The 14,081-nt window shown below is 38.1% G+C and overlaps 1 protein-coding gene across 2 annotated transcripts in view; it reads left to right on the top strand.

Moving 5' to 3' along the window:
• LOC146816680 (adhesion G protein-coupled receptor F5-like) overlaps positions 1 to 14,081 on the top strand; it is an 873,687-nt gene that overhangs the window by 506,877 nt on the left and 352,729 nt on the right. For both annotated transcript variants that reach the window (XM_085610573.1, XM_085610572.1), the window contains exon 10: positions 6,249 to 6,455. In XM_085610573.1, coding sequence (XP_085466699.1) covers positions 6,249 to 6,455 — 207 coding nt within the window. The remainder of the gene's footprint in view (positions 1 to 6,248; positions 6,456 to 14,081) is intronic.

The raw sequence follows: 14,081 nt of genomic DNA, 5'->3' as shown, positions 1-14,081 counted from the left end.
GGACATTCTACCAGGGGACTTATCTGATCTCATAACCCTATATTGATAGATTTGTCGTTTGAGCATAGAAACCCTCTTCCCTCCCATCATGGGCCTGTGGTTCATGCAAGCATCAAAGTATCGCCTCCTGTAAGACAAGAATGCCCTAGATGTGTTTGTACAGAGTGGAGAGCGAGCAATCGGTCACCTTCCTGCAAAGGGCATGGGCCTTGGGGAAGGGGACGTGAAGGGGCCTCCTAATGAGGGACAGTGCTACTGCTAAGTGGAAGTGAACCACTGAACAACTGTACTTGGAATACCAAGTGACTTTCCTCATATTGAGAAATACAAAGCTTCCTGAATGATCTTCAATAGTCATAATCTGGAGAGAGCAAGGCTAGAATATAATAAACTGTATGGTACACTGGCAGAAAAGGCACTTACTCAACTGAGATAGTGCCACTGTTAACGAGCAGTGGCTTAACATAGGCTTCCACATCCACTCTGCAGTGTGGGGAGCCCCGAGCTGCAGGGGGCCCTCTGCACAGTTGTCAGGCCTGAGGGCTCTGTATTTAATCCGGAGTGAGGTCCCCTCCATGTACCGTGCTGTAGGGGGCCCTCAACGTTCATTATGCCAGTGTGAACAAGGCGACAAGGGGGGGCAACTATTGGCCATTCAATTTCTCCAACAGAAAACGCAACTCTCCCTGCCGGCCTTGAGAGAGCTGAATGGCTGTTTGATTACACATTTGACTGAGATTTCGGAAGCCTTTGACTCCTATTATGACTCTACTAGTGCTAAGTCCACCCGGCAGAAGAACGATTCATGGCCTCAATAGACTTACCATTCTTGACCAAAGAGGAGAGGGGCCTTGTTGTGTTGAAATATCTGAATATTTGGTTTCTAGCTGCTTTATTGTGTGCTCCTGGGTTGAAAGTGTGTTTTTGGATGGATTGTAACACCACAGCCTGTTTGGAAATCCACAGTCCACGGATAGTGACGTTGAAAGCTTCCCAGAGTGTCCTGAGTGCTCAGAGTGCCTTCATTAAACACGTAAAAGTCTAATGTGCTATGCCGTACTTTGTCTTGGAATAACCTGTCCGTCAGTGCTCTATAAGGGAAAACCCAGGGGTGGTAGAATCCTGAATTCCTTTTTGCGTGAGGTTTATCAATACTGGGGATGGATTAGATGGGGTTCTATGCAATATGCAGACCTCAATGCAACCCACCTACCCTTCTCCTGTGGACAGACAATAATAAATATGAGATTGTGAATCATGCACTGTTGAGTAGTAGGAGTTATCCCATTCAGAGGGGTTCATATGTACCAAAAATCCACTAGCGCATGGTATTTCATTGCACCCAATACTGCGTAAGCGGCCCCCAACAGTAATAGGGAAGATGACGATGATCAGTCAATTTGCATGTCTAGATTAATATTAAAATCGCCTTCCCACAATAAAAACGATTGGGGCATCGTGAGATATAGACACATACGGAGTCTCAGAATACATTTTATTGCCAGATTAGTTCAAATCATTGCAAAGCAAGGTCAAACAATCATATAGCATACAAGTGTTAAAGCCGCTGCATAATGTCTTACTATGACCAATGATCTATATTAATATAGTAAAAATATCCTCAGTATCATACCAACAAAGTAATATATGTTCATCTTGATTTCTTTACTTCTAATGTAACATGTGGTTTAATCTGAAAGGAAATTAAAAATATTGTTTTAATCGAATGTATGATAAAATTAATCTGTACAAACTATTAAAAAATAATTAAAAAGCATAACATTAAGTGTAAGATCTTTGTGTGCTTTTTAAAAAAGTGAAAGTGCATGTGCGCAAGATTAAGACATAAGGTGTAGCAGTGCCAACACTTCAAATGCCCTTTTCAGGATGTAAAACTGCATGTGTGCAAAGTAACATAAAACAATATCCAAAGAAAGCATTACAGTGGAGTCTAAATTGGGCCCAAGAACATTTAGAAGAATGGTATGCCTTACCAGAATGGCGACCCCTCCACACACCCCTTGGTTGAGAACTGTAGGAGGAATAATACCTCTGAGTGCCCCAGGATTTAGCAAAGTGTGGTGAGTAAGATGTGTTTCCTGCAAAAACTCTATGGTGACATTCCAGGTAATAAGAGCCTGATTTAGCCTGATTTAGATTTCAGCAGACAGGTTACTCAGACTCAACGGTGACAGATGTCCAATCCGCCAAAATCTAAATCAGGCCCCAAGTCTCATTAAATCCTAGAATGTAATGCCAGATCTGTAATGCAGTCACTAGGGCACCTAACGATGCAATCGCAAGGCCCCAGAGACAACAAGGCGGAGTGTGTCACGCCTGATCCCATTCAATCCACCACATCCCACACTGTAAACCTTAGTTTAAAACATCCTCCCTTAAGAAACGAAAGACAGATCAAATGAACTACCAATACAAAATCCATGGTGCGGAACTTGCAAGGGGGCACTAGAGGACTGCTAAAAAGCACACCAATTTCTAAAGTAGAGTATACCCCTAAGGCATAGGGTTGTTGTGCACGAGGCATATTTGGGAGCTACTGTGGTTCTGTTACAGTAAAGCTCACTTAAGTAAAGATTAAAGTTCAAGTGGTATTATGAAATGTCTTTTACAAAGCTAGTAGGAACTTGTATTGTGGAGTGCAAAAACAAATAAGCATAATAAACAACAGTACATATATTTAGAGTGTTATTGTGCAGGGGCTTATCATTGTCATCTAATGGTGATGGGGAATTGTGTCCAGCTGTTGCTGGGCTCAATGAGGATGACCCCAAGGCATACTTCTGCAAGCAGGTGATTAAGATATATATATTTTTTTATTCTGCAAATATAGCCATAGAAAATGGCACAATACAGAGTACGGTTAAAATGCATATTATACAAGCAAGGCAACCATAAAAATTATATAAAACGTGATAAAATCCTGATAAAATATGCAATGTGAGCTGTACCACTCTATAAAAAAATCTCTTAATTCATAGCCAAATACGGAAAGGATCACATATACATTAAATATACATTTCTACATACATTCGGACTTCCAGAGCTCCAAATGTCCTCGAGAGGTGGGTAAAATTGTATTTCTGCCCCATAACCCATTTTAGATGATTGCCAGTTCATTCAATGACTCCTGTATTGCAATTAAGAATCTTCCTATTGCACATGTCACATTTAGTAATCTTATATTAATCAATAGGCTGTGAGATTGAGCCCTACTCTCAATTTTATATGCAATAATAAGAGGTTTTAAAAGTTATTTTCCGTTCTTCTAGGAACCCCGAGCAATCCAACAAAATATGCGGGCCGCTGCATTTTACTTGTAATCCACATGTACACAGACCCTGTTTATTTGTCATTGCAGTTTTTATCTTCCTATCTGCGTTACATGGGTTCAGGACAACTCTAAATTTCAATACTGTATTTCTAAGCTTTGAGTTAGGCATGGCCTCAATATAGGAGAGCATAGGATCATTAGTCCATTAGTTTACCAAAAACTGCGTGGGCGATTTGCTCCCCAAGTAACATAAATCTTCTTCTCGGGCCTTAGTGTTGATAATAATGTGTAGCACCTGCTTGGCGATCTGCTGCCCTGATTTCCAAGTAGGTGATTGTGGCACTTGGATCAGTGAAATAGAGTAGTTTCCCCCTGGAATGGCTCTGGAGCTTTGGTGGTATTAGCATGAAATACTCAATCCCCAACTTTTGTAGATGCTTCTCAGCTGATGTGAAAGTGTGATGAGCCTCCTTAACAGCCACTGTGAAAAGTCTGGAAAAATGGTGATAGGGGAGTTTTAATAGTTTAAGTCTTTAACTTTCCAGGCCAGTTTGAGGACTGTGTCACGGTCCTTGTAGTTCAACATGCGTGCTGTAAAAGGTTGAGCATATAAAGAGGAACAGTGGTTCCTGCACTGCGGAAAATACATATATTATATGTTGATCGTTAAGCTCAATTACAATATTCATTGGTAAAGGATGTCAGAGGGATAATCAAAATTATACACAACAAAGAATTCAAAAGTATTTGCTGTTTATGTAAATTACGTAGTCAAATTAATCAAAGGTGCTCAGTGTCCCAAGTGAACTTAGAACCTATGTTTCACAGGTGACAGTTTGTGACATACAACTAGGTTTCAAATTATACAAAACAACCCTCAAATAGGGATACAATAAATATTAACAACCTTCCAACACAATAAAAGGGGCTGGAAAGGGGTTAGTTTTAAATGCGTGCCACAATCGGTAGGGGGTCTCATCAGGACCTAACAATGAAGGACACCTGAAATGAAATAACAAAAAGGTAACTGAGTCTGAAAAAACAGAGATAAACTCTGAATGGGAATTATAATGGCTGGGGGCTTTTTACCTGAAGAGATAACAATCTGCTGCCAGTGTGATGGAGTGCACACCAATAAAAAAGTGGCTCAAGACAGAGTGTTAGGGAAAAATGTCCTCACGTGGGGTCCAGATGGGCACAATTGGGAAAAGAAAAATTTTAGTTTAGAAATAATGTTTGATGTAAATGCGTGAAAGGTACACTAGATTGCCTAATTAAATTCGCTACTCATCCCTGTAAGGGGAAGGGGGACTGAGAGACCTTTTGGCGTGTTGTAGACATACGTCCGTATCACATGAAAATTGACACACGACAATCCGTTGTGTCGATTACCATCTAAAAGTAAAAAATATGCTTGTGAGGAGAATTAATGATAAAGTTCACTGTGGTGTGCTAGCCTTTTGGAAAGAAGGCTCAATTAGTGAGCTGATTTGATCATTCAAATTTACTCAACGAGGTGCAGGAATGAGAGGAAAATCATCTTGTATCTGTTCTAACAACACGGCTAAAAACATAAGTCTAATCACACACACACACTCAAATACATAAAAATAAAGTTCCTGCTTTCAAACAGATCCTCAACAGTAAGTGACCCTAGACATACAGTGCTAGGTCCAGAGAGAGTTAACTTCATTCAAAAACGTCAACATATGTTTCAGTGGCTTAACAAGTATATATTGCACCACCTCCTTCAGAACCAAAAAAACACAACTTCCATTATATCCTGGTTATTAGCCTGGCACATGTTTTTAAGGGGGATCACTAAATACATCATATAAAATCCAGTGAATACATCTCTGTACATGAACAAGGCAATACATTATTGAATCTGAATAATATAGAATGGAAGCATGTAATACACCCACTGCCAAATAATAACGTGGCAAAGGGCCAGCAAGTATGTGGAACAGAATGGTAAAATCAAGACCCCTGTATACATAACAATATCATGAAAAATGGAGAGACAACAACAACAAAAGTATAGTTGCTTTAAGTCCAAAATCCAAGCAAGTCCAGAATTCTTTCAAGATGTGTTCTTTATTCTTCCAATGAACAGCATAAAACTCAGCTAGATGCACCTACATCACAAATGTATGAAGACAACTTGGTTGCTTTCTAGGATGTGTTGAAAGCAGAAATGTTCTTATATGTTTACGAGTTTGTGTGAATGGATTGCAGGAAAGGTCTTTTCTGTTTATATGTTTCCACTGAAAATAAATGCTTTTGTATTTTATTGTAAATGAATAAGAAAATATATTTGCGACTCAAGGCTTTGGAGTAACCCAATTTGACCAGTGTTCTGGGCTGAACTTGGTCATGGCATGTCCAAGAAGGTTGAGGTTCTTGAGGAAGATGTTTTTGAATCAACTGACAGATAAAGTGGTGATGAGTTCTGTTTCATTACTGATGGTTTTACTAAACCTAGAATGGTCTTTACATCTGGTGATCGAATAGCATCAGTGAAGCTAATATGTCCTTTGGTAAAAGGCAATGATATGCTTAAGGCAAAGTTAACCAATTCATCTATGATTCCAACTCGTAGCTGAACTCACACACTGCTGTTAGTGCTTGAGTACATTTCCTCCAATTTGTTGTTGCCATTGCTGGGAGTTTCCAAACTTCTAATTGGAAAGAAAGAAAATCTGATATAGTGTTAGAATTTGCCTTCAGTAAAATCGTTTTCAAATGTCATGCTGTTCTGGCATAATAGTGTAATCATCAAAAGATTCAGAGCCTCCAGCTCTTCATAAGGATGGGAACAATGAGTTGACATCTAGGTTAACTGTAAATGATGTGAAAAGATACACTGAATGAAATATGACTTTTTGAAACTAAGGCATTTTCTGTTTTATATGTTGTAATTACACAATCACAAAGTGCATATTTTCTCCTGCAGGTGAATACATCTGCTCACTGAATGATACAACTGTCATTTATGTGGCATCACAAAATGTTAGTGTTTTCTCAATAAACACATCAGTTAATAGCAGCAATTACATCCTATGTGATGGAAACCCAGTGAAAGTGTACAAGTGGTGTACAAATGGGAATATCTTGAATCTTACATGTGGCTGTACACCATCTGGAGGGCTAAGCATTCCTGGTAAGTGGAAACTAGATTTTTATTTCTTGATTTTGTAATTTATTACGGTGATAGTATATATGTTCCTAAATACATCACCATGTGTTGAATTAGCATCCAAGGTTGAATTTTAAGATTTGATATTCTATTCAGAAGGAGTACATTGCAGACACTAACTAATGTTCTTTAGCCCCAATGTGTCATTTCTGTGGGTTACTGATCACAAAGTCACACTCCACTTCCAATCATCTTCTGTATTTAGATTTTGCCTGAGACATCTTGAAAAAGACTGCAGGGCAGTTGAGGTATAGAGCAATATGGATGTGGGACTTCCCAGGCTGAAAAAGAAAAAGGGTATTACGCACTGTGTACCAACAGGAGAGTGGATGTAGAGTGTAGGGGCAAAGCAGGCACAAAATGGGCAACAGTATTATGGTGTTTGCAAACATGCTATAATGAAAGAGGGGAGGAAGGCTTAAGTGTGTGGAGGCAAACTACCCGACAAGCCTTCCTCCCTCTATTGTATGCAAGTCGATCAAAATCCAGTTAATCACTGCAGTGATGTAACCTAATTGCATAACCACTGTTATGTCATCACTAGGGAAAGTAAGTGCTTCCCTTTCGTCCAGGGCTCGCCTGGTTCCCCAGAGATTCGAGCTTAGCACTGGAATGGTGCTTGTCGGCTGCCCCTCCCCTTTCTTTTGCTTCTCTTCAGACTCCACAGTCATGCCAGAGATGGGAGAACATGAGTGGCATTGTCTGTGCACCAACAGTCTTATCCCATGTCAGGGAGAGTCTCGCAGATCCACTGACAGTGTGTGGGGCTGGCTCTCTGCTCTTAATATAAGAGTGGAGAGTGCAGCTTGGGTATGGTGCAGGGGTGGTGGCGGTGGATGATATGAGGCCTGGTACTTATTTGACAGTTTGGGTGTGAGTGAAGGGTTTTGCAGAGGGTGGTGGTATGTCATCAGTGATGTCATCTGTGATGTCACTGACCATGTCATGAATGATGTAATATGTGACATCATCAGCAGTGGATTGCGGGTGCGTGAGTTATAGTTAGCAGAACTAACTATAATGGAGGAATTTCTATGGTTTTCTATGAGTGATATGTCCAGCTAACTATAACACCCCTGAAACCTATGTTTTTTTCAGTGAATTTCTAAGGTTTTTTAAACGCTAATTCCTAACTATAACATACCTGAAACCTATGCTTTTTGTCAGTGAATTTCTAAGGTTTTTTAAATGCTAATTCTTAACTATAACATGTCTGAAACCTATGGTTTTTTCAGTGAATTTCAAAGGTTTTTTAAATGCTAGTTTCTAACTATAACGCCCCTGAAACCTATGGTTTTTTCAGTGAATTTCAAAGGTTTTTTAAATGCTAGTTTCTAACTATAACATACCTGAAACCTATGTTTTTTTCAGTGAATTTCTAAGGTTTTTTAAAACCTAATTCCTATCTATAAAATATCTCTAACCTATGGTTTTTTACTGAATTTCATAGCTTTTTTAAATCATAATTTTTAAGTGTATTAATTGTTTTATTTGCGTTTTTACACTGTTTTTCTTCATTTTTTAAACTTCTTTTTATTACATTTTTTTTTTAAATTACATTAATTTTTTTTAGTAAGTATATTAAATACATAAATATATCTTTTTTGACATAAAAAAATTTCACGGGACTCGCGCACCCACCGCGGCAAATACGTATATGACGTCACGCAGAAGCGTGCGAGCGTCGCGTAACATACAACGTATGCGCCGCGTATGCGCTTGAAGTTGCGTACGGGTCGCATAGCAATCTCGCAGCAAAAAGTAATTTAAAAAAAAAAATGTAATAAAAAGAAGTTTAAAAAATAAAAATAAAAACTTTTTTTAATGAAAACATTTTTAAAAATATTTGTAAAAATATTTTAACCCTAGTTTTTATTTTTATATATGATATTTCATTAAAGATATTGTTAATATTTTTAATTGTTTTTTTTTGTTCAATTTTTTGGGGAAGTCGCGCACCCAATGCGTACCGTTCTCAAAGAATGCGCGGAACCTAGCCGCCAATTTACGACTGTTCAGGATCCGCGTAGGGTGTGCGATGGATACATATTTTGCTGCGAGATTGCTATGCGATCCGTACGCGACTTCAAGCGCATACGCGGCGCATACGTTGTATGTTATGCGACGCTCGCACGCTTCTGCGTGACGTCATATACGTATTTGCCGTGGTGGGTGCGCGAGTCCCGTGAAATTTTTTTATGTCAAAAAAGATATATTTATGTATTTCATATAAATATTAAGGCAAGACATAATCTAAACTAATCATAAAAATCATGTATTTTTACTTTTAATAAACCTATATTACTTTTTAATGCAATTTCGCGAAGTCGTGCTGGGTGCGTGCTACCTATGCGCAGGGTGCGCGGACCCCATGTGACCTGAAAAAGAGAGATTTGATTAGTTCATTAGACTTCCTATTCTAACTGTTGAAAGACCCTACCCATTTCAATCATTCTTCTTAGACCTTCTTTGGAGGAGCATCTCTGTTCTTTGAAGAACCTTTTTGGCAAAGTGGACACTTAGTACTGATTTTTTGACAGAAACTATGGCTTCAAGACAGCAGTCATCACCTCAATCTCAGCATTCATCAGATGATGAATTTTTGGTTGAAACCACCACGCCCTGAAAGGTATACTTCTGTTGTGTGGAAAAAAAATTTGTTCCCAGAGGGACGAAATAAGACCAATGCCACCAAAGTGACATGTAAAATTTGTCAAAGAGTGCTGTCACACGGTAATCCCACAAAAAAGTACTCATGTGGTAGAGCCAGCATGATGAAACATCTGAAGACTTTGCATCCTGTAAACCTGGCACGTGAGGATTGTCGAAGAATGCAAGTTCTTCCACCACCTGCACAACCAAGTACTTCCAGGACAACTGCCTCTGAAGAACATCTGGACATACGTCCTCAATTTGCAACCCGAAAAGTGTACTGCATGAAGTGCAATGAATTACTGTGCTATGGAGAGCAGTCCATTGATTTAATATGCCGGTTGCAAGAGAATAATCGGTGTTAGAGGGTTTTTTTTTTCCCCCCTGAAGTTAATTGTTTTGTTCCTCCAGTTCTCTTTTTTTCCTTTTTGAAGAAAAACCCCCAAAATCAAAAAATTGTTCAGAAAATCAAATATATATATATATATATATAAAACAGAAAAGAAGAAAAAAAAAGTTCCTATCAGAACTAACTTCTCTGGTCAAAAAAGAGCTATATGTGTATGATAGTGTGTGAAAGTTGAGATGAATGTATGTGTAGTGCATATTTGACTGAAATAATGCATTAGTGGTGTATGGTGAATGTATAAGTGCAGAACTATGAGGAAGTGCTGCAGCATCACACAGTAAGTTCTTTAGCTGCAGGGTGCTGTGGTACATCCGAAGCACAGGGATGCAACATATCTACATAAATATGTTACAAGCCTATGCTTCCCTCTGCACTGCTGCTTAAACAGCAGCCATGTGGTGACACAGGCACCCTTGCACCATGGTGCAAGGATATCTGTGTCATGTGGAGTTTGTTTTTGTGCAGGAAGACACATCTTCCAGCACAAAAACAATCAGTAAAGGCATTTTTCTCCTTCAATGTATGCTGAGCATTGTAGCATATATTGAAAGAGAAAAATGAGGAGAAATTAAAACAAATCTCCTTGTTGTGCCTTGCTACACCAATTGGAGGGTGGTGCACCCTACACACACATGTCCAGATTTATAATTTCAGATAAATCTGAAGATGTGTCTAGGTCTATGAATGTTCTGCGCAATCACGCACAGCAACACCTATAGAACACCCTTTCAACACAAAGTGATGTGTATGATGAAGTTGTATTTATATGGAGAAGAAAAGGTACACAGAGTCCCTTTTCCTCTCTTTGTAAATATGAAAGAGTGTTTTGCGCTATAAGTATGTTACAAAAAGTGACATATTTTTGGCACAGGATGCTTCTAAAATTACCCTATAAGTGCTTAGGGATTGGCAGACTATTACAATAACAACATTTTGGTAGTACAATGTTTTAAAAATTGCACGAGAATGATAGGAGCTAAGCACAGACTATTGTCTCCAAAGATGCTCAAAGAAGAATGATTCAAAAGATTGCGGTCCTTCAATAGGTACAAGGGGAAATATTATGAACCAGTCAAATCTTTTTTTTTCAGGTCACATGATATCCTATGACAAGGAGATTCCAAACCTACATAGATCTAAACTTGCTATTTTGAAGACTGTATTAATACTTTAATGCTTTTTGCAGATCTTTTTGCAAAGTATATAAATACATTTTCTTGTACTACGGTTAATGGCTAGGCCAATCCTTAACTATATGAGTAATAAGTAGAGTAATTTCAGTACTGCAAACAGAGAACAAGATAAATTTATAAGTACTTACATTTTGGCAAACCATGTACCATGTTATACCTCTTTGACACTTTCTGCATATATCTGGTGGGTTACTTGGCCACAGGGACACTCAGTATTCATGTTAACTTTATCCTGTAACTTAAAAACGCACACTGAGCATCTTTCCAGACATATCTACTCCATCCATCTCCCCTTTCTACACCAGTGTGGAAACACATCCCATTGTCCATATTAATACTTAGTTAAACGTACCTTCACATTAATTGAAAATAAAAAGCAACACATTTTTTATTTTTTTTTAAAATAATTTAAATGTCATAAAATTTAAAAATATTAGAATTAATATCTGTGAAAGAGAAGAAAAAAGACAGTTATAATATATAATAATATATTTTTTATAACACCACATAATTTTAACATTTTGTTAAATTATTTTCTTTGCCTTTTTTGGTGTTCGCAGAATAAATTGAATTTCACTACAAACAGTGATTTCAATCGTACTCATCACATAACAGCGGGCAAAAAAACCAATCAATACCTCTATCTGACATATTTATCACTTTTCCAACTTTTTTTGAATATTCCACAAAAACTACATCCTCAATAACAAACCATATAATACAAATCACCCCATGTAAAATGCTTTTTTCTAAGAGAAATTCCTTACTTGAATATGAAAGAAATCAAATAATACGATAAACTATTACTAATACATCATCAATAACAAACCATTTCATTGAAATGACACATATATATAAAATGGTTCCTTCTAAGCGAATTTTTTTTACTTGAATCTGAAAGTACTCATAATGATTCAATAAAGAACTCTTTTTATAATTTCTGTACACTGTAAATGAGGTTTTAAAAAATATATGCTGTGAGAATGTGCAACAAAAAGTCCATTATTCAAATGTATACCTTTCCTCAGGGCCAAATGGTATTGCTAAAATCCTTTAAAATGAAATTGTCCAATAGTAATCATATTAAGGCATTTTAACATATTCTGAATACACTAAATTATGTTCCTAAAACATTGGCTTTAAAAATATTAGGTAGGAATTTGGTAATTTGCCAGGAAAGCGTTGTTTAAAATCCAATTGAGCATCATTACAATATGTCCATCCATTATCACATTTTAAATACGCAGTGTAATGTCCAGATGTTGTAGAAGGACCATCATGGAAAATTACTGCTACTGCTACAAAAGTTCTTCCTGAAATTGATAGTTGACTTGCTACAAAGTTTTTTATCAAAGCTTCCAATTTTCTTCCATCAGCTGTACAACGTTGCATCATTAAAATTATATGTTGTCCATATCTTTGTATAAATAATGTTGATAACATTTCTGAGTTGCATTGGCTACAGTCCATGTTCTGATTTGCTGCTTTAACTAGTTTATAGAAAGACACTGATTTACAGTCTGGTAATGTCAAATATATAAATCTTTCAGTATCTATGTCAGTGCTGCATGCGAACATACAATTTTCTCATTGATGTTCCCATTTATAATGAAGGACAAAAAGATTTGCAATTTCTATACCTTCATTTTCCAATACGGTAAGCATATACATTAGAAATTCCTGAGCATCTTGTTGGATATTCTGCGTAAATTGTGTAGAACCAGAAGATATATCCAAAAGATTACGAATATCAGAAACGCTTTTCATTTTAGTTTTATCTGTTCTCAATTTTTCATAAACAGAATGCAACAAGGAACAAAATCTTTTTTCCCGATTCTCCTCAATTTGCTCTTGCAATCTTTCAAGAAAAAAAACAACATTGACCACTACATTAGCATAGCAGTTGATACCAGAAGTATTTTCAAACTGATAACCAACAATCTCTTCTACAGTATCCTTTTTCTTTTTGCTTGCAATCTCAACATTATTATGATTTTTTTCCTTCTCTATAACTTCACTACAGATATTCTCATATCTTCTTTTTTGACCTACCACACACTTTTTAAACACAGGATATTGCCCTAAATGGGGAGCATACACTCTTCTTAACCTATTATATTCTTTTAGACAGTTTCCATCTGCAGTAATCTTTGACTCATCAATATCAATCAAAAACAAACCAGATACATTTCTGACTCGCGACAAAGCAACATATGTCATACCCTCTTTAAACACAGTACTTCCAGTGTTCACCAAAGCACTGTCAACACTTAGGGGCCGATTCCGATCCGGGTAGGAAGGTCACCGAACGCGATCTGGCCAGAAAAACTACGAGCTGTACGTGTGTTTTCTGGCCGACTCGTACAGCTGTACGAGCGAGCAAGTAGGATGCGAGCTACATGAAATTCACTGACCGAGTCGTTTCCGGGTCTGAACCGCTCCGTACGTCTCGGTCGGAAGCTAACCGTGGCGTGCAATGGATGCGATTTACAACCGAGCCAGTACGATGCACATGTCGGACAGCCTGTGCGAGCCGGAGTGTCCGGCTCACAAAAGCTCCCGGAGTCGGACTTCGGGGGTCCGCGTCGGACCCCCTAACACCTGCAGCCCTACGACTCGGACACAGAGGGAGACCTATGGGTCTCCCCAACACAGGCATGTACGGTGCGGATGGCACCGACGCGTACCCACTGTAGGGGGCGCACTTGTTCGAGACATACCCATTCATTCAATGGGAGCCCATGTACGCGTCGTACGATCGGCTCCCATTGACTTCTATGGGAGTCCGATCACACCGAGTCCGACAGCATATGTGCGCATCGTACTCGCTCGGTCGGACTGTAGGGGTCCGGCTCAGTCAGAAAACACTCCGGATCCGACTCGGTCTGAGTGCTTTCCGACCCGGATCGGAATCGGCCCCTTAATCCTTGAGATTTATGAATATTCACTACATATGCCAAAGAAAGAGGAAACTGTTTTCTACGTACATACAAATATTTAACAAGTAAAAAACGAGCAGAACAAGGAGCAATTTGTTTAACTTCTTCATTCAATCTAATCAAATTTAATTTTTAAACATTCAATTCCATCTTTTTTTTGATAATTCACAAAATCAACAACTTTTCCCATTGCTCCATTCACTAACCCTTTTTCAACATCCAAATTACGTCGCAAAATAACCTGACAGTTTACACATACATAAAAATTATTTTCTAAACCTACAGTTTTAGAAATAGATTTTTCTGAAGAATACAACTTTGTTTTCAATTTGTCCGTCAAAATAATAGTGATTCCTTCATGCTCTATTTTATCAATGGCTTCCATTTTTATTATTTG

This window comes from Triturus cristatus, chromosome 6 (assembly GCF_964204655.1).
Source record: "Triturus cristatus chromosome 6, aTriCri1.1, whole genome shotgun sequence".
In the NCBI taxonomy this organism is placed as follows: domain Eukaryota; kingdom Metazoa; phylum Chordata; class Amphibia; order Caudata; family Salamandridae; genus Triturus; species Triturus cristatus.
The sequence above is the reverse complement of the archived record's forward strand: the minus strand, read 5'-3'. Positions and strand labels throughout refer to the sequence as shown.